This window comes from Hakea prostrata, chromosome 4 (genome assembly GCF_041222555.1).
Source record: "Hakea prostrata isolate BN-2017 chromosome 4, UWA_Hpros_2, whole genome shotgun sequence".
In the NCBI taxonomy this organism is placed as follows: Eukaryota; Viridiplantae; Streptophyta; class Magnoliopsida; order Proteales; family Proteaceae; genus Hakea; species Hakea prostrata.
The window spans coordinates 2,174,920-2,195,819 of record NC_142603.1 but is presented as its reverse complement, the minus strand read 5'-3'; the positions used below and the strand labels follow the sequence as shown (position 1 = coordinate 2,195,819).

The 20,900-nt window shown below is 38.0% G+C and overlaps 3 protein-coding genes across 4 annotated transcripts; 1 reads left to right on the top strand and 2 right to left on the bottom strand.

The window, feature by feature from the left end:
- The first annotated feature begins 1,277 nt into the window (after positions 1 to 1,277).
- Positions 1,278 to 3,010, top strand: GMD1 (GDP-D-mannose 4,6-dehydratase 1). Its single transcript, XM_089151329.1, has one exon. The coding sequence runs from the start codon at positions 1,365 to 1,367 to the stop codon at positions 2,520 to 2,522; it is 1,158 nt and encodes a 385-aa protein (XP_089007455.1). The 5' UTR covers positions 1,278 to 1,364; the 3' UTR covers positions 2,523 to 3,010.
- Positions 2,716 to 9,245, bottom strand: LOC149017027 (uncharacterized). Of its 2 annotated transcripts, XR_016172756.1 has the most exons (7): positions 8,850 to 9,245; positions 8,665 to 8,745; positions 8,471 to 8,552; positions 7,568 to 7,656; positions 4,660 to 4,771; positions 3,164 to 4,262; positions 2,716 to 3,064 (listed from the first exon to the last, which is right to left on the bottom strand). XR_016172756.1 is itself a non-coding variant. In XM_089151330.1 (6 exons), the coding sequence occupies exons 1-6, from the start codon at positions 8,889 to 8,891 to the stop codon at positions 4,066 to 4,068; spliced, it is 603 nt and encodes a 200-aa protein (XP_089007456.1). In that variant the 5' UTR covers positions 8,892 to 9,245; the 3' UTR covers positions 2,716 to 4,065. The 2 variants fall into 2 exon arrangements, 1 of the variants encoding a protein (XP_089007456.1); XM_089151330.1 differs by having other exon boundaries at positions 2,716 to 4,262.
- Positions 9,246 to 13,015: 3,770 nt separating this feature from the next.
- Positions 13,016 to 20,722, bottom strand: LOC149017026 (protein IQ-DOMAIN 32-like). The gene is made up of 6 exons (XM_089151328.1): positions 20,301 to 20,722; positions 17,459 to 17,785; positions 17,129 to 17,341; positions 16,555 to 16,635; positions 14,594 to 16,469; positions 13,016 to 13,987 (listed from the first exon to the last, which is right to left on the bottom strand). The coding sequence occupies exons 1-6, from the start codon at positions 20,403 to 20,405 to the stop codon at positions 13,968 to 13,970; spliced, it is 2,622 nt and encodes an 873-aa protein (XP_089007454.1). The 5' UTR covers positions 20,406 to 20,722; the 3' UTR covers positions 13,016 to 13,967.
- Positions 20,723 to 20,900: the final 178 nt, after the last annotated feature.

Here is a 20,900-nt window from a genome sequence, read left to right as displayed (position 1 = left end):
GTTGGATTTATGGATGTGAGATTTATATTCGTTTGGTTGTGAAAATTCTTAAATTCATGAAATCTAGAAATTCATCTTTCTACACTAAAACGTGATTTTGTAGATTTTTTGTATGGGATGAAATCCGAAATCTCTATTATAAAAGTACTAAACGTTGGGCATTCACAAAAATTATGTTGACCAAACAGTCTTAATCAAATATTTCATTCCAAAGATTTAGGCTAATCAAATAGTTAATTTAATGAATTATGACTTCATAGATTTGAAGTCTCATGTTACAATAGGCTCTTAAAGTTCAAAGGAAATTTTATAAGATTGTTGGATGATAAAAAATGTCAATGTTGGATCAAGAACACATATTGAAAAACTGTTTTTGGGTGTTAATGGTGGTGATAGAACTAGAATGGTTAAATGACAAGTTATGAGAAAATCAATTGAAATGAGATGGAGTTCTTTAAGGAATTTGTTTCAGTCCTGCACATTAAACCGTCATGCGGTAGATCTTGGTCCGTCAGATCAAGAATTTGGTCTAGATTTAGATTCGACGGTCTTAAATTTCGCTTGACCGTCATGCACATGATTGAAGCAATTTCAGGTCTTTAGATACCCTTGTTGAAGAATCGATTTATTTCATATATAAAAAAAATGACATTATTTAATTGGAAAAGGGTCTAGTGTTGCTGTTGTTTGTTATTGTGTCAGCCTTGATCGATGATATTACTATAAAGGGGGATTTTTTTTCCGTCTTTGTTTGGTGTTGATATGCCAAGTCACTGTTTAGATCCTCTCTACCTAGTTTGTCTCTCTACTTACATTTACATGAGCGTGGGACTCACATTGTCTTACACTAAGGTAGATCCTGTGTAATGTGAGTTTTATACTTAATATTAATGTGAATTGCTTTCAGTCCGTCGGATCCAAAATCTCGGTCAGACCAAATAGTTTGGCTTGACCATCCTGCGCATTAAATACACAAAAATGAAGCAAAAGTATATATGAATATAGGTAGATTTAAGGAAATGCAGGGTGAGCGGAGAGGATCTCAATTTACCAAATGGACCCTAAAATTAGAATGAATATAAGTGCGCCATTTTTTTTTTTGGTAAAGGTTCCCATGGAAATTAGATTACATTAGAAGCAGAGTCCCATCCCACTATCATGGTCCCCTTAGCTGGTGTTTGTTTTATCACGGTTGTCTTCAAAATCAACAGAGAGGAGAGTATTGAGTAGGCCCTACCACATCAGCTGTTATATATACCTCAACACTCCCCACTCCCATTCGTCTTCGTATACACAGTTTCGCAAGGGAGAATCTCAGAAACGCGTGAAAACAGAGCTCCAAGAGAGAAGAGCAGAATTTCACAATGGCCTCTGAGAGTATCGAAGGCGCCAGATCTGGATCCACCACCACCACCGCCACAGCGGTGGCGAATGGCGGGACGCATCATTCTCCGTCTCCGGTGGAAACAGAACAGCGTCGGAAGGTCGCGTTGATAACCGGTATAACAGGGCAAGACGGTTCTTACCTGACGGAATTCCTGCTAAAGAAGGGTTACGAGGTGCACGGACTAATCCGTAGATCCTCCAACTTCAATACGCAACGGATCAACCATATCTACATCGATCCTCACAACTCTCAGAAAGCTCTCATGAAGCTCCACTATGCAGACCTTAGCGACGCCTCCTCCCTCCGCCGCTGGCTCGACACCATTCTCCCCGACGAGATCTACAACCTCGCCGCGCAATCTCACGTCGCCGTCTCATTCGAGATCCCCGATTACACAGCTGACGTCGTCGCCACCGGCGCACTCCGTCTCCTCGAGGCTGTTCGTTCACATGTCGCCGCCAGTGGTCGATCTCACATCCGTTACTACCAGGCTGGTTCCTCTGAAATGTTTGGTTCTACTCCTCCGCCTCAGTCCGAGTCGACACCGTTCCATCCTCGCTCTCCCTATGCAGTCTCCAAATGCGCCGCCCATTGGTACACCGTCAACTACCGCGAAGCCTACGGCATCTTTGCCTGCAATGGCATCCTCTTCAACCACGAATCTCCCCGGCGCGGCGAGAATTTCGTCACCCGCAAGATAACTCGGGCTGTCGGTCGGATCAAGATCGGTCTCCAGAGCAAGCTCTTCCTTGGCAATTTGCAGGCTGCTAGGGATTGGGGTTTCGCTGGGGATTACGTGGAGGCGATGTGGTTGATGCTTCAGCAAGACGAGCCTGGCGATTATGTGGTAGCCACCGAGGAGGCTCACACTGTAGAGGAGTTCTTGGAGGTCGCATTTGGGTATGTCGGATTGAATTGGAAGGACCATGTTGTCATCGATAAGCGCTATTTCAGGCCAGCGGAGGTCGATAACTTGCAGGGAGATTCAAGTAAGACGAGGCGGATACTTGGGTGGAAACCCAAGGTTGGGTTTGAGCAATTGGTGAAGATGATGGTCGACGAGGATGTCGAGTTGGCCAAGAGGGAGAAGGTGCTCGTTGATGCTGGGTATATGGATGCACAGCAACAACCTTGAGTCAAGATCTGTAATTCTGGATTCTATTATTTGCTCGTGTTGCATTTCGTTCTTTCTATTTAGATTCGTTATAGGATTATAAATCAGAAAAGGTTATTATTGTCTTTGGTATATGGCATACATGGACGGTAGATTGGAGCTGAAATTTTGCAAGGAGACAGACTGAGACTCAAGGGTTCCTTATTGCTTGTCAATGTTTTTAGCTTAATTGGAGTGCTTGTCAAATGGAAAGGTAAGGCTTTTCAAGCAATGGAAGAAGCTGCATTATAATTCTTATCAGAAGAGATGCATGACAGCAAATGGGATCACAACTGCCGCATCAACAAGCTACATTTTCTTCTTCTTTTCCGCTTCCTATTTTTCTTCTTGTGTTCTTTGATCTCTCATGTAGTTCCGATTCATTCAATTCTGGGGATTTGATCATTGTTGTAACAATTTTATAGTATAATCTGAAAACTAAATGGAAAGTTGTTAGAGTTTTTCTCCTGGGTTCTTCCTGTGTCCATTGTCCTGCAGCTGTTATCGTCCCCAAGGTCCTGCATCTGGCAGTGATCACCCATTTAGCATGCTCAAGAATATCCTGGCTAGTGAAGCAAGTGAAATTCTGCTCTAAATATCAGTTTTCATTTTTGTCTCTTCACCTGTTGATACAGATCTAGCGATTCCGCTAGCAAATCTACTTGATCGCGATGGAAGTCAAATACAGCGGTGATTCAGTGTAAGAAGATTAGAAAAAAGTGTATGAAGGCTCCAATCTTGTGTCGGCACCCACCGACATTTTCATTCCACCTTTAATGCTTCATAGGCTCTAAAATGGTCCCTTCATCAACTAATAATTGATGGGCACATGAAATCGATGATTAATTTATAGACAGATGTCATTTCAAAGTTGAAACTACTTGGAACTAAAAAATAAAAAATTCAGAAATTGGAAAACATGTTGATTAGCAAGTATCAAGATCCAACAGCAGGTGGTAACTCACTTGCGAGGTCTCCCACTTTTGCCATATATATATATATGTATATATCATGTAAGTCTAGCTTATGAGAGTCCGTGACATGCCAACCATCATAATTTTTTATGCAATACCTGAACCCACGTCGAAAAAACTTCTGAGTTTTGATAGACTTCCTTACTGGTGGAAGGGTATCATTGGCTGCATAACCACAGTTTAAAAATGAAAGAAAATAAATTGATTCAACAAATATATTTTAAGAAAAATGCAGAGGGAATAAGGAACGAACCCAACCAGAGGGTGAGAAAACCGACCAAGAACATGCATGTAGAGATACAAACCACTACTTTTGTTTGAAATTAATAAGAAAACAATGAAGGTAGACTTAAGAATTCCATATATTATATCCCTATATTTACCATTAGGTGCATGTTTTTCTCTTTCATTTTTTGGTAATACCATTAGATGCATTATGAATACAAGCACGCTGATCTCAAGCTAACCAAAGAATGACTACTTACAAAAAAACGAAGAATGATAGAAAAGACTAAACAAGAGAACCAGGATATCTTGTGCCAAGTTGTAGTTCAGTTTCCTGTTGGGGTTTTGGGTGAAGAGACATGGTCAAGTTCTACATCAGTCTTGGACATAGCAAATGGTTTGACAGATGAGCGAAGAGATTCTGGACCCTCTACAGCAATTCTCTTGCACAATGCATCACAATTATTTAATACCTCAGTAAGCCTGCCCTTGAGCTCCCCTACCTCCACCTGCAATGGATGAACTGCATGCCATTTCGAATATCACATAGTGCTCAATTATTTAGAGAGCCTTAAAATGTAAAATTAGAAACACCCTTAGGTTGATAGAAATCTTAAACAGAGGGCACTAATTCAACATGATACCCTCTACATCTGGAATGGATGGATCCACTGGTTATATACCAAAAATCGACCATAACCTTCAGTTCAAGGATCTGGAAACTCCATGAAGAATGCACTGGAAACTAAGAGTACCACTAATCACATGAAGTAAAAAAGGCGGGGGAGTTGCAAAATAATGTTTTTGTCAAGCTGTGATCATCACACTTGACAGGCTTCGATGTTTTTCATCTTCTCAAAACATTTCTTTATAAGAATTTTAGTACTAAAAAGAAACCGTGTGAAAATTAATTCCTCTACCTTCTGACAGATTATGTGCAGTCGTCTTCATAGAAGATACTGAATAATTAAAACGCTGAAGAAGTTTTACCGCCAAAGCATCAGCTACCTCTATTTTGTTACCCATCTCCTCCTGCACCCATCCAAAGAAAAGGCAAAATCAGCACTATTTTTCAACTAAAATGGTTAAAAATCTAATAACAACAAATCAACACATCAAAGCATATCAAGTTGCACAGACAAAAGGCACAAACCTCAAGGCTCCAACAAAACTACCTAGCCTTATTCCAACCAAATGGGTCAGCAGCATGTATCCTTGTTCTCCAATCTGATCTGTTTGAAGTCATACAAGATATGAGACCAAAACAATGCATGCCTTTTCTCACTACTTCACTGGGGGTCATTTAGGTTTGCCATGGATCTTTTAGATCCTTCAATCTGAATCAAATAACTAGTCCAAACTGGGTTATCTACTGAACATGACGATGCAAAGGACTCTCTTAGCTTAATAGCTTATCATGTATAGAGCTACTTCCAGTTCAGCTATACTATGGTCTTCTTAACTTCGTCTTTCCTAGTCTTTCAACACATCCATCTCAACATTGTTATCCCCACCACACAATTTATCTACAGCCAATGCATGGTTGGTTGAATGATAAGATCTATACTTCTCAGTGGAGAGGTCGTGGGTTCGACCCTTACGGATGGCATTTCTAGTATTAAAAAAGCACCCGTACCTAACATCTCATACCATACATCATAGCCAATTGTGGGTCCCTATAAAATTTCCTTTTCAGTTCTAAAGGAATAATAATGATCGCAAATATGCCAGTCACATTTCTCTCATCCTCATCTAATTTTTGGGTGGCATCATCCTCTGAATCACCTTCACTAATGATAGAGCTCAGCTATCTAAGATTAACACTTCAAGACTTTAATGATCTCCTTATCATCATTAGTGATCCACTTGTTAACCAACATAGTGTAATTAAACGTGCACACCATTTGCTCAATGTTCGTTCTACTTATCGTGACACCTTTTGATTCCAAGGTAGACCTCCACAACTCCAACTTGCCATTATCCAAGCTTCTGCCTCATCCACCAACAGAATGCCATCAGCAAGAAGGATACACCAAGGATCCATCTTGAATGTCCCTAGCAAGGTCATCCATGACAAGTACATACAAATAAGGGCTCAAGGAAGATCTTTGGTGTGAACCAAACATAATTGGGAACTCACTACTTTGACACCCCCCCCCCCAGTTCTTATGCTACAACTCACCATCGTTTTTCTTTGTTTGTCCCTAACTCTGTCTTTTTCTTTCAGCTGTGTCTTCTGTCTACTCTTTTTTTCGGTGCTCCCTGTCCTTCTCTCTCTTTTTTTTCCGAGTTCCCTACAATAGGATATACTTCTTGGACCTACTTGGCATAAAGCCAAATTGGTTCTCTGAACTGGTAGTTTTCTTCCTTAGGTAGGTACAAATAACTCTGTTCCATTGCTTTATTGTATGACTCATAAATTTATCCCTCAAATAATTATTCCAGCTCCAAATGTCACCTTTGTTTCTGTAAATCTAGACTACAAAGCTTCTCCTCCATTTTTTTAGCATTTTCTGTGTAATCAAAATTTTGTTGAACAGCTAGGTTTAACCTTAAAGATCCAGGTTCTTCAATACTCCTATAGGGACACGATCTGAGCCTTATGTATTGCTTTGCTTACTTTCATCTTTCTTAAAGCTTCTTTGACTTCACCATAATTATGAGGATACGTCTATGACTTTAAGTGTCATGATGGGCAACGCAGAATTTCCAATTCAAATGTTTGAAAGCTGGCAATGACAGAAAGACCCTAACAAGACATCAATAGGTGCAACCTAATTACCTATCTGATCTAATGAATAGTAAGTACAATTGTTGGTCCAATTTAGAGACCCAATCAGCCAGTCCATTTTTTCCTTTAAAATAAAAAGGTAGTAAAATACTAGCTGATTTATACACTGGTTATTCATATCGTAAAGGGTAAAAGAAAAGACATACAGACAGAGTGAGAAGAAGAAGAAGATTGCTATTGGATTGGGGAACTCAAGGGGAAGGAGAGAAGAGTGTTTTTTTTTTTTGGAAGGAGGGGGTGGGGGTGGGGGTTGGGGAACTCAAGACAAAGATCCACTCCCAAACATTCAGTGTTTTCCCTATAAGTCACACTTGGCTAAGAGAAAAACTGAATCAACTTTTCTTTTTTTTTTTTTGAGGGCAAACATTTAAATGTTGACCCCATACAGACACGAATTCAAGGCATTTAAAACTATTATGTGCTTCTTGGCACAGAAATAAAGCATTAAGTTCCTAGAAGTTGTCAGGAGCTGATAGGAAGTGTAAATAGAACTGGTTCAAGCATCTGGAGGAGAATTGCTACATCGCGATGCTTAGCATAGTGTAATTCATAAGGCCTTACAAGAGAGCAACACTTAAGTTATATTCCATCACAGTCCTTGCAGAGACATCTATGCATGAACAACTGATCAGACGATCATAAATGTCTATGAAGGAAATTTTTTCCAGAACTTGATTGCTCAACATGGTCAAAGTCAAATTTTATATAATAGTCAAGTCAAGGACGTGACTCTGTATGTCAAATCATCAAATCAAAGGACTCCACTGTTTTCAGAGCTACTATTTCCCACATTTGGTTAAAGCACAATCTTCATAGATGGTCTACCAAATCCTGCTCTACGGATTTGATATGGAAGGCCATTTATAAGGAAGCCCTAAGATCACTCTCCTCCCTCTAAGGCCCCTTGAGGACTCTCCAACGAACAAGATGTATTCTTGTAACTTGGGGTCCCATACCCAGATGTTGTTTTAATGCTTATTTATTAACCCAAAAAGATGGTCAAAGCAGTGTTGATAGGTGTACATCTAGAAAAATACCTGCCTCTTGCTGATCACTCTGGCCTTCTCTTCCTGCCAATCACGGTACATTGAGAAGAGTTCCAGTAGAACCTTGGGATCTAAAGTACCTGTAGCAGCCACCACAGAAAAAGAGATTAATTGGATCTCGACAGACAATTGTTATTTCTATCATTCAAAGAGAAGTGAAGAGTTAGGACACTAAGGGGGCAATGTCACTTATAATCAAGCAGGTTGGAAACTCAAAAAAGTAAGCAATGTCAAATAAATTATATACAAACCATATTCCTGGGAAATTAAGAAAAACTTGTTAACAGAAGAACATCAGTAGATAATTCTTTGAGTATAAAAGAAGTTCAGCTTGAATTGTCTCAAAGACAAAGAAACAATGTTTTTGCAACACATGTTAAATCATTCTGATGAAGTGGGTGAATGGGATCTTCCAAAAGAAAAGAAAAGCAACCAGTTTTAAGGGTTATCCTGGATAAAATCAGCTAGGCACTGCTTCAACCACTTATAGGTCTGGATTTTAATAGTTGAAAGAGGATCAGTATATTTGTGTGCAGCTCTCTGAAATTGTCAATTCGTATTGTTTCATTCCAATTTTACTATCTTAATTTCGCCCGTGAGAAATACTTTTAAAGTGTTTCCTTTGGTGTTAGTCTCAAGTGCAATTTAGTTAGAAATTTTAATTCATTTACTTGATAACTTGAATTTGGGCTAGCCAAACTGGCCAAGACATCAATAAAATATAAGAGCAGAACCGAACTGCGTCCCACAATGCCAAGAATATCCATGCGCTATCCATCACAGAAGACCAAATAATAATTCAAAGACAGATGGTTTTTTGGGTTCATCGATACAAGATCACACATTAAAAATAGAGTAGTCAGAAAACTAATTAATCGAGTACAATAAACTCACCAGTAACCGAAGCCGAGGGTTTCTTCACAAGGATATCGGTAAAGGTGTTCTCCGTCGGCGGAGACGTCAGTATTGGCGTTGTCTGCAAGTTAATCAAACAGAGAAATTAAATCGTGAACATCCGAAATGACGCCCTAAGCGAAAGCAAGAGACCAAATGAAGCGCAAGGGAACCAGATGGCAATAAGAACTCACGATTTTTAGAGATTTAACCCGCTCTAAAAGGGGATCTGCGCTCTCTATTCTCTCGGAGACGGTGGTGATAGCATCCACCGGCTGCTTCATTGACAAAGCAGAAGAGATGCAGGAAGCATTAAAGATCAAATTAATCAAACCCAAATTCGGGAAGTAGAGAAAGCAAAGATGAAAATCGAAACAACCTGAGACTGCGGGTTCGCTAGTGTGGATTCTGTGGCGCCCATGTGTGGCAGTTTGACAGTAAGGTGAAATTAATCGTTTCTCTAGATTATGTATGAAACGATGACAGTTGATATTGTTCGAAGCTACGAAAGGACCTTCGTCGTTTGCAGAATGAATCAAGCGGCGACTATCTTCACACGGCTCCAACCGGCATCCGAATGGCCGATGCCTAAGCTCACAGAACACGCGTGAAGAGCAGAGACGATCACCTTGGCTTCGAGTGAAGAGCAGAGACTTATCACCTTGGCTTCGCGTGTCACGCTCCTGCTCGTGGGAGAGGGAATCCACAGTTGCTGCCACTGGTAGTTGGTAACAGGTTTCAGAATCAAATCGGATCGCACCGGCCGACTCGTTTGGGCTTGATTCCAATTGACAAATCGGATTAAAAGTAATCTAATATATCAGTCAGACCCTCTAGCCCTTAATCTCAATTAATTTTTATTTTTCTATTTTCAATATTATCTTTATATTGAAAGTTTAAAAAACATTAATCATAAATCATATCCTAATCCTTGTGGGGATTTACAATTTTGAAAGATAAAAAAATTGCAAATGATAACCATTCGATAATTGTTCTAATTTTAACCTTGGGATTTCACAAGGCCTGATGGCTGATCTACTTTCATCGGCTATATATAAAAAGAAAACCAACTTCAAGATTTCTAAATCGATGTAGCATAGTCTATCAAAAAACCAAATGTAGTTTGGCTCTGGTTACTCACTGTCATCTCATATTCTTCATCATCATTAAGGCTCTTTTTGGTATCAATTATCATTGTCAATTATGAGAAATTTTCATTATTTTAAATTGTTTGGCATCTATTCTGAATTTTATTTTTATTTAAAATAATAGAAAAACCTCAAACCATAAGAACTTTTGTCCATTATGGAGAGAAATTTCATTATCTTCATTTGTGGTTTCAAAGTTCTATAAGTAGATGAGGGTAAAATAGTCATACACTTCTTTATAACAACCTACTTTTCCTCTTTCTCCTTGTTTCTCTTTTAACATTTTTTTTGACCCAAACTTTTTTCCATTTCATAATTTTTTCGATAAGTTCACCAACCATTTTTCATTCTTGACCAAAAATGAATTCTTGTTTTTTATTTTAAATAGGCATAATGAGTGAGTTGTCCGCTTTGTATCAATTAAATAGAGGTTGATGTATAGATTACTTTTTGTTTGGGGCCAAGCTATGCATATCATTTTTTACTACTTCTTTTAAAATTACTTCAGGTCTTTCCCTAAGGTTTTATAATTCCTTCAATCTGAATTATGTTACTTTTTTGTACAAAGGTATTTATAAGCCTCTGTTAAATACCTCTGTTGAATATGGTTGTACGGTCATACCACTCCTTAAAAAAGAAGTGAATATAAAGTTAATTTTTTTCCTATAGTTAATTAAGGATAGTATTATAATTTGACAAAAGAGTAAATAAGTAAAAAGATAATTGCAGGGTTATTTTTGGGATTTTAAAGAAAATATATAGATGCCACATCATCAGTAAACTAACGGAGCTTAACAGTAAAGGGCATTAGTAATTGTAGACAAAGTTAAAGGTTTGATTAATAATTTTAAAAAGTACAACGGATAAATAAATAGTAATACAATCAAAGTTCAAGGGGGCAACAGTAATTATCCCTTCTTTTTAATAGTCTAACACTTTATACCATAGATCCCAGTTGGTCGAATGATGATCCTTTAAAATTTTCCTTTGAGCTTTAAAGGAATTCGTCTATTATATAAGATCCTGGACATACCTCTTCATTTCATCCACCATATTTTAATTATTTGAGAAACATCATATTTTATATTACATTTTTTATTTATGATTGAACCAAGACATCTAAAACAATTGCTCGAGGGATCTCCTTATGTCAAATTTTACCACCTCATCATCCGCCCAATCATGACCAAAATTACAAACTAAATATTTTATCTTCATTTTACTTAGTTTAAAGCCTTTTAATTCCAAAATTATTCTCCATGATTCTAACTTGGCATTAATCTCTATTTAAGTCTCATCTATATACACAATATCACCAATAAAAAGCATACACCAAGGAACCTCATCTTGAATGTGTGTTTGTTAATTCATCAATTAAAAGTGCAAATAAATATGGATCTAAAGTTGATACTAAATGGAGCCCAACTATAACTATTCTTACACTAGCCACTAAACCATCACACAGATCATTAATTATGTTAACATATTTACTTGGAACACCTTTTCTTTAGTACTTGCCAAATGAAAGTCTTTTCTATACTCTTTATACTTTTCCATAAGTCTCCTAATAAGGTAAATAGCTTCCTTTGTAGATCTTTCTGGCATAAAGTTAAATTGGTTCTCCGTAATTATAGTTAATTGTCTCATATGGGTTTTAATTGTCCTCTCCTATAATTTCATAGTATGGTTCATCGGTTTAATAACTTTATATTTATTACAACTTTGAATATCTCATTTATTTTGTAAATTGAAATCACGAAGCTTCTCTTCCATTCATTTGGAATTTTCTTTGTATTTATAATCTTATTAAACAACTTAGTCAACTAAGCGAGCCCATAGGTTCCTATGCTCTTCCATACTTTTATTAGGATTTCATTAGGACCATGAGTCTTACCCATTTTCATTCTCCTTAGAACTTCTTTCACTTTAGATATCGAAATTCTCCATATACATGTTCGAAAATTAATGCCTTAGTGAATGGTATAATCATCCGACGCAGAAGTATCTGAACTTTGCTCGTTGAGTAGTTTAAAGATATAGATTTATCATCTCTTCTTAATGTCCTTATCACGTACTACAACATTACCATCTTCATTTTTAATACATCTAACATGGTCAAAATCTCTACTCATCTTGTCCCTTATTATTATTTTTTTTGGGTAAACCATACTTTTATTGAAAGCGGATAAGAGAGGAAGGTGAACATAGATCCACCAACCATTGATTGAAAAGCGGCCATTCTTTCAGGCCAGAAACCGAAAGGGCCTTCTTGGCTAGGAGATCTGCAACAATATTAGAACTCCATCATGTCTCATTTTAGCTATCTTAAAAGTAGATTCCCCCCCCCCCCCTTTCTTCTTCTTCTTCTTCTTCTTCTTCTTCTTCTTTTTTTTTTGGTGTGTGTGTGTGTGTCCAACTTATTAAATAAATCTTCATACTTCTTTTCCCTTAATTTTCCCACAATTTTCTTAGCTTTATTTGCCAACCTATTCTTTTGAAAACCTTCGACATTCTTAGTCATTTGCCATGTCTTAAAACTAACTTTCTTATTATAAATGGTTGCTTGAACATCCTCATCCCACCACGAAGTCTCTCTATAGAAATGAATCATTCTTTTTATTTCACCTATGACATATTTATCTACTTTTCTAATACATATAATTATCTTATTCCACATTGCATTAGTATCCCCACAAAATCCCATTTTCTTTATTTGATTACTTCATTAGTGAAGGCTTTCAAGCACTCACATTTTAAGTTTCACCGTCTTATCCTACGATAGTTAACCTCACACTTTTTATGAGTGTTTGGAGTTGGACACATATCCAAGACATTAGTCTATGTTGTACAATTAAAATTTTTCCCTGGTATCACCTTGCAATCTTTGTACAACAATCTATCAAACCTTCTAATTAAGAAGAAATATATTTGATTTCTATCATGTTCACTTTTGAAGGTAATTAAATGTTCTTCTCTCTTTTCTGAAATAAGGTTGCGCTTCTTTGCTGGAATAAATGTGGGGTGAAAAAAAAATATGAAAAGACAATTTTTCGTTAAATCTCAAAAGTGTGCTTTTTTTTGTTGATGGGGGTGGAAAAGCTAGCAACAAGAAGCTTGTCTGGTGAGGTGGCATGTTAATTTTTTCACCCTATGCATTTTCAAAACCCCACAAAATATGTGATCTAGTCCATTTCTGACAAAAAAATGGACCATCCATTTCCTTCTAGATGTGTGACATGTGTCTCAACATCACATCAAAAGGTTGAGGTCCATTTACAAGTCACATCAAATTTTTTTTTAAATTTAACCACATCTTTGATGTGACTTATAAATTAATTTCAACAATTTGAACTATCAATTTCCTTGTCGTCCGCTTCCGCTTCCATTTCCTTCTCCCTCACCCCATTACACATAGAACCTATATGTTTTTCTTTTCCTCATAACATATATTAATTTTAAGCTCTTCCCTGTTAAAAAAAATCTTTTGTTTCAAGTTGCTAATTTAATCTTTTACTTTTGGACTGGCTTCTTTAACTATAATCGTCCATGGCGCGAAAACCCTTGCCTACTTTATCACCGGATCTGGGCGCTTACATGGCGTGTCAATTATGGGAGACACCTTGACTAAACTTTGCCCACTTATCATTACACCCGGACCATAGTATAACATGTTACTTCTTTTGTCAACGAATGCCCTAGCATAACATTAATCATATAAGGTCATATCTATGAAAACCATTAGCTATAATTTTTTTCTGCGCTAGATGCCAACCTGACGCACCGACGCTCCTCCCAGACCCATGAAAAGCATTTAGTTAAGACCACCTCCTACAGGGACCTAGAAAAGCAAAGAGGATAGCTTTTCATACGAATAAAACGGAAAACAAGAGTGAAGCAGGAGGTATATTTCATCATTTCAAAAACAGCAATCCTTTGCTCCCTTAAAAATTTGCAAGGTGACACCTCCACGCAGCCAACCTAACAATGCTCTACCCCAAAGGACAAAAAATATATATATAAAAAATTAAAAAAATAAGAAAGAAGAACAAGAAGAGAGGGAAAAAAACCTAACAATGCACACAAATGAAGACATGAGGGAAAACACCTGACAATACACACAAATGAAGACATGACAAACACAAGCACACCTCATGGCAGGAGTTTTGAAGCACTAGACTGTACATGAAATCCTGAATCCTGGGTTTTCCCTCATCTCAGCTTGCCCAATTCCACACAACACCTCAAACATAGCAAAAGCCAGAGATCCCCCATCTCGTACCAGTGATATGGGAGGGACTGATCAAATGTCTGCACAACTCACTACGTAAGGCCCCCCTTAGATAATATCATCATCTTTGCCATTTTCTCTCTGAAACAAGCAAATTCAAATGGGTAAATATACAAAGCAAGATATCTATTGCTAACTCAGTTTTAAATACACGAATGGAAAATCCAGTTTGTGATCTGTTGCATTTATAAGTTACCTATGATTCTCCCGTATCTAAGGAAACCATTATTTCTCTTACAGCCACTGCAAATTAAATGAGTCTAAAGCATGCATCGGATTTCTTCAATATAATCACCTAGCTTTGGATATGGGAAAATACAACATGCATACAAAACAACAGAAAACAACCACAATGCCAGAACAATTGTGTCAACAGCACACAGAATAGCATTTAGAAAAAGAAAACCACACTTCTCCCATGTACTAAGCATAGACTACAGAACTCAAAAGTGGGCAGTGTGGTTATCACTCAGTACTGTAAGGAACTCTGCTTTCTCCTAGGAATAAAAGGAAATTACTAAGGACTTTTATTAAATATATTTGGAGTGGCATTTTCTGCAGCTAATAGCCAATCATACTGGAAATGCAATATCAAGCATGTGTTTTTATAGGAGATCACTATTTAATGGACATACACATTACCAAACAAGAACTAGAAAAGAAGATATAATTTAGTCTAGTAGTTACCAGATGGAGAATGTGTACCACTTCCCTTAACGCCCAGTTGTGCTTGTGACATTGAGCGTTGGATTCGCGGGGAAATCTGCTTTCCGTTTGCACTGGGTAGGGAATGTCTCTTCTTGGTATAAATATCCTTGTCTTGCACATCTGGACTTGATGTCACAGAATTATGGATTTGGTGGGCCTTGGCCTTGGCAGATTCTGTTGCTTGCATGTAACTGGGAAGTGAAATACTGCTGCCACTATCTCTTCTCTCCTCGTCAACAGGCTCAGATCTTGCCGAACCAAATGAGTTACGCCGTTTCCCATTTTTGGAGTCCCTGGGCAATTGTTCTGTATTACTTCGTGCACTGGAATCGTTCTGATTAGATGGGGACTTTTTAACTTTCCCCTGGGATCTCTGTTTTTGGTTGGACCCACTCCCTTCTAATCTGTTCCTCTTAGCTTTGATTGACACCTGACTAGATGGGGTTCCATGTGATTCAGGGGCAGTCATATGGCTTCTTGGAGATCCCTCTGGAGATGATTTGCATGTTTGACGACCAATCATGCTGTCCGGCTGAACTTGTACGTCTGACATACTTCTACCTGGCTGCTGCTCCATACCAGGAGTGCCTACAGCTAAAACTGTATCAGCAGATTCTTTTTCAACTTCTTCAGCCTTCTTTGCCTCTCTATCAACTTCTTCAGCCTTCTCTGGCTCTCTGTCAACTTCTTCAGCCTTCTCTGGCTCTCTGTCAACTTCTTCAGCCTCCGCAGGCTGACCAAAGACATCATTATGAGACAGATTAGATGGGGGAATGGAGGAAGAATCTTTTGCCTCAAGACTAGAAGTTCCAATTTTGTGCACATTATCAGCAGTGCTATCGTCGGCTTCCCTTTCTGCAACTTTAGCTTCATGTTCAAGTTCCCCTCCAACATCAGAAGTTTCTGGGGAATCAAGAGTGGAAGTAATAGAAAGTTCAGTTCCACATTCTGAGTCCCCAACCTGAACCTGCGGATCGTGAGAGACTGTGAGGCTTGATTCTTTGGCCTTCATTGCAGAGTCTTCAGGAGATAGAGGGTTGTCTGATTTGGATTTTGTTCCAAAATCTTCATTAGTTGACTTGATTGCCCTATCTAATGTTGCTGATGAACTCAGCACTGTGAATTTTGATTTTGCTGCAATAAATGCAGGATTAGATGCCTTTCTTGATCCAGAAACAAACTTCTTAGCCTCAGTCTCCAGTTGGTCAGCTGCAACTCTTTTCATAGTACGTTTTGGTTGCTCAGAGTTTAACCCAGGATTCTCAGGAAGAGAATTAAGTAGTGTCTCAGAAATGACATCAGATTGCACATCGGTTTGAGTTGGTAACAAGTCTTCCTTCAAATTGGTCTCTTGCGATACACTCAAATAGACATCCTCAACTTGAGACTTGTTAAGATCATCTTTTACCGATGGGTAGCTTGGATGACCATCCAGAATGCGTAAGTTACTTGCATTTTGAGATTTTTCTGAATCCACATGCCCAATGTGAGGCTGATCAAGATCATCTCTTTTCGATGAAAAATTAGGAACCCCAGCTTGAAAATCAAGGTCATCTCTGTTGTAACTTATCAAGCTCTCTTCACTCTCCAGTTCCATCATTGCTTCCCTTCTATTGGCTTTTATAGCTTCTGTAACAGAGATAGCTGCATCAGGCAGTGCAGCTCCTGCTTCAGAAGCAGTTGCCTTAATATTCTCTCCTTGTTCCACATTCTCTGGACACACTGGAGTATCTCGCTGTGCAAGTTCTGATGATGATACGGACATCCACCTCTCCAGCCAATTCCAAGCTGAATTAGATCTTGATGCATCACATTTAATGTGTATTGCTTTTGTCTTTGGCGCTGACTCCAAAAGCTTGTGGCACAAAAAGTGTTTATTGATTTCAGTTAGATGAAATGCCTCAAGGGATGAAGAACCAACTGTGAATACAGGACTTTACCTGACGGGCAAAACCATTGCTAAGCAGTTTCTTAATGGAAGAATAAGTTTGGCTTGTCTTAGCCTCTGAATCCTTGTTTCCCTGAACCCAGAAAAGACCATGAGAGTTTTTCTACCACTTCAGCATTACCTATTGAATTATTGTCAGTGAAACGACACACATAAATTATAAATGAAGAAAAATGAAAACACCTCAATCCTTCAAAGGATAGCAGAACTTTTAATCATGTACTTAATATACTACAATAGAAAACCAATAAAGTCACAAAAATCGATCAAGACCCATGAAATCCTAATCTAGACCCTAACTGCACTTTGTTATGCAGTTATGCTTAAGACACATTACTAGTGTGAGCTACAGAGAAGTCAATTGACGGTGTGAATCCAGTCAGTACTGAGTCTACTTACTATATGAAATTTTAGAAACCCTGTGAAGCATCAAACTTAACTGGTCAGTCCCAAATTATATTTTATATTACATCCAATTCCACCAACATTCAAGAGAACTAGCTAGTAGCTACCACATATAATTGAAGGATATACTCGTGACAAATTTTGAAGAAATAAACCATTACCAAGGGCTTCATAGTTTGTTCAGTTCTCTCATCAACTGACCCTTCTACTAACAGATGAGCGCGACGAGCGCGACGAGCACGCACAAGAGCCTGAATCTTGACAATCGCTTGAACACAGCGTAGAGTTCCTATAGCCTGCCTCCTGACTAAATGCCCACGTACAGCAGCTTGCAACCTAACAACATTTTTAATCTTCAAGAGAGTTCTTTTTGCCTGGCAATTTTTATGCAAAAACAGAGACATGCAAATAAACAAGAACAAAGATTGGTCAAAAAGAAGATTCACGAAAGTAGTGTTCTCAGAAATATAAGTCTTATTAAAAGAAACTACCAAGTATCCTCTGATAGCAGTCTGGATGACAATGGCAACAGATTTATCTGGACTCAATTTAAATGTAACCTTCTTGGCAATTAGGGGAGCAGTTTCTTTAGAGTGCACTGCCATTGACAATTCAGGTTTCCCATCCATCCATTGTGGCTCAGGTACTTTCTCAAGAACAGCCGACTCAGGTTGTGGACCAGAGCTGATTGCAATTGATTCTGGGCTCTCCTTGTTCCCAACAGATGGGGTTTCTGAAATTAAAGTGTTGCTTAGCACTCGATGCCTGGCAGATCTCTTTCTGAAGCTCCAACCACGTTTTTCTGTGGACTCATTGCTCTGGAAGAAGATTTATATAAAATAATTCAGTTAATGCACAAAAGGACCCCAGGATACTTTTCAGGATTCTAGGGCAGGATGCCTGCCCATCTATATCACACCTATCCAATTATTTGGGATCCAGATGACACAAGAAATGAGCGAATTCTTATTACTAATATAGAAAAGCGACTTTTTTTATAGTCAAAATAAAGTAAATTGTATTTTGAATTTTTTTTCACTAATATCTTCTTGATTTATTTGAGGAGTCTGTCAGAAACATTATGAGGAGGTCAATTATAAATACTGAACATCACAATCTAGTATTCTCAGATTCAAGTCAGGATACAGCCTCATCACGAGGTAGGGGTAAGGCTGTGTATATTATGATCCTCCAAGACCCAGCAATGGTTGAAGCATCATACACTAGATACACCCTCTTATTGAAGATTGTTTAGAATATGAAAAACATTGAAGAATTATTAAATCTGCATGATTTTTTTCCAAAATCTGAAACATGTAAATTCACAAGAAATAAACAACAGCGCCAAAACAAAATATCAAAGTTATAGTCAAAGAAGAAGCTGGCAGAATTATGCCATGTCAGCAACAGCAGTCAAATAATAAGCATTACATAAAATGTCTGCAATAGGTATAATAGACAGGAATCACTGCAGACAGTGATGCACCCAATGATGATATTTATTTAGCAAAACTACAGAAGATATAGTCTTGGCCTCTTGGTAGGATGGGATGGCAGGAAAACAATTTTCTACCAAGCTTCAAGTAGTTGGGATTGATGAAAAGGCTTGATGACTTGGCTAAGTTGAGATGAAACTACAACTCTGATTGCTTGAATACATTGTTTCCCAACCTTGAAATCTGAGAAAATAGAAAGAAAAAAAATCAATTGTTCAATCTGCTACACACGATGTTTTTCCCTTGAATTCCCCTTCTTTCATCTGTCTCTCTCCTCCTTCCTTTCTCTCTGACTTTTGGTGAAAAATGAAGAGAAGTGAGGCCATTGGTTAACAGGAAACAGTAGTAAGACAACCACAGATTCTTCTTACTAAGGAAATGTATGATCACGACCCACACTCCATTCTGACATAAAAGCTTGAAGTATGAGAGAACCATAGTACATCCCAATGCCTTTAGTACAGCACTCATTCACAGAAAGAAGACTATCAAGTATGAACCCTAAGAGACATTTCATTGATCTTTTGAACTCAGCTGTCAGAAGAAGACTATCAAGTATCAAACCTAAGACTCACTAACATAACTGAACCCCCAGCATTTACCACTTCCAAGCAAACAACCAGCTTAAGTTTCCAAACCATCTTAAAAGCTGCTGAAAATGTATGCAAACTTCTAACAAACATTTGGTAACCTAAGATCCCAAACCATGTAAACAGGAAAGACGAGCTCCCCAGTACTCAAGGCTTACATTGCCCTGCAAAGAAGCTTCTCAAGCCTAAATATGCTGTGTAAGCCATCATAATAGTTTCTCAAGATATCTGACAGTAGGTTGTCATCAAATCATTGATTACTCATCAAAGGAGGCTTAATCAGTTGTCCACATGCATCAATGCATAATAATCCTCATGTCAGCCTTCCATCTTACTTACAGGGGTTCCATGTCAATATGCATGATTTCGCTAAATTTTACTTATAGCTTATAGCCACAGAGCATACTACGCACCTAATAGCATCACAGTACAATCTGATGTAACCTGGAACCAGATCTACATTTTGATTTGAAAAAAAAAGATGAGAGGTGTTACCATATAATAGATACTATCAAATACAATAAGTACATAATCAAACAATCATAAAAAAACACAAAGATGCGGTTAAACAATTTTTCTTAAAGGTAAAAAGTTAAAACTACAAGTTGCTTGATCACGCTTACGACTGCATACATTCTCTCTTCCAAGTAGGTGTCATCGGACGAACAGCCAAATGTGAATCACAACAAGAGATCCAGATAAAAGTATCTAAAAGGGATCTAGAGCAAGTCCGATCAGTTCAAAATTTGGTGGCCTTCGAAGGCAGTCTTTGCAATAGATCTTTTCTAGTAGTAGATCATCCAAAACACATAAACAACCCGACCCTCGAATTCTAGCTTAGAAAAGGTTTCAACCCGATTGAAGATATCAGCAAGGTATGACGTTAAAGCTGAGGCACAAAATTCATCACAACTCCTCAATATCTTCGCTTCTGAAATTAGTGAAAAATTTCGACAATTCTCGAGAACAAAATCTCATTTCAGCGAGGAAAATAATGACTAATGAACGTAAAGAACAATATTATATCAATACTGATCATCAATGTCACTCCAATCTATACAAAACCATACAAGTAGAAGTTCAACAGGAGGGTGCGGAATCTGTTATTCACCAAATCAAATAGCGCAGGAAATATTGAAAATGAATGTGCGGATCAAAGCATTAAACTGCAAACAATTCCCCTAATCAAAAGTGGAAATCTGAAACTATTACTTCAATATCCATCCATGAATGGAGAAAACAAATACCTCAGTCTGTTCAAGGTCATCTTTTACAGGATGAAGGTCATCTTTTACAGGAGTGTCGTTGCCACATGCAAGGATCTTCAAACAGCTGCTCGAGGATCTCCCCATCTTCTCTCTTTCTCTCTCTCTTTCTCTCAGTCACACAGACACTCACCAGAACACCTCACCAGTGAAGCTCATGAAGAGCTATAATTTTTGGCTATAAGTTAACTTGAGATTCGAACCAGAGATGTTTGACAGGTCGGTCGGAGTGTCGGACCTTAACACGTTCCTAAATCACAACTGAACGTTCCCTTCAAGTCCGCCATTTTATCAGTACCGTTTTCCTTCTTCTGCAATCTCTCTCTCTGTGTCTCACTCTCGTTGGTGAGTTGTGGTTGATAAGAAAGAGAAGAAGCAAAATAAGAAAAAGATGTCAGATCCGTCATGTGTTTTCCCTTTATTGCTTTCGTACTTAATTATTTATATTTATATTCATTGGACTGGAACAATTTATTTATATGTAAAAAGGGGTAAAAAATAATTTTACCATTAATTCTTTAATTAACCAAATATTGGGATAATCCTCATCTAATCAAATCTAGCCGTCACTAATCACAAGAT

Excerpts from the sequence above, each read along its gene's own strand:
- GMD1 (XM_089151329.1), top strand. The coding sequence starts at position 1,365 with ATGGCCTCTGAGAGTATCGAAGGCGCCAGATCTGGATCCACCACCACC.
- LOC149017027 (XM_089151330.1), bottom strand. The coding sequence starts at position 8,891 with ATGGGCGCCACAGAATCCACACTAGCGAACCCGCAGTCTCAG. Across the intron at positions 4,772-7,567 it reads GAGTGATCAGCAAGAGGCAG|GAGGAGATGGGTAACAAAAT; the intron begins GTATTTTTCTAG and ends GGATGGGTGCAG. Across the intron at positions 4,263-4,659 it reads TGCACATAATCTGTCAGAAG|TTCATCCATTGCAGGTGGAG; the intron begins GTAGAGGAATTA and ends AATGGCATGCAG.
- LOC149017026 (XM_089151328.1), bottom strand. The coding sequence starts at position 20,405 with ATGGGGAGATCCTCGAGCAGCTGTTTGAAGATCCTTGCATGTGGCAAC. Across the intron at positions 17,786-20,300 it reads ATGACCTTGAACAGACTGAG|AGCAATGAGTCCACAGAAAA; the intron begins GTATTTGTTTTC and ends ATCTTCTTCCAG. Across the intron at positions 16,470-16,554 it reads GCAATGGTTTTGCCCGTCAG|CTTTTGGAGTCAGCGCCAAA; the intron begins GTAAAGTCCTGT and ends TTGTGCCACAAG.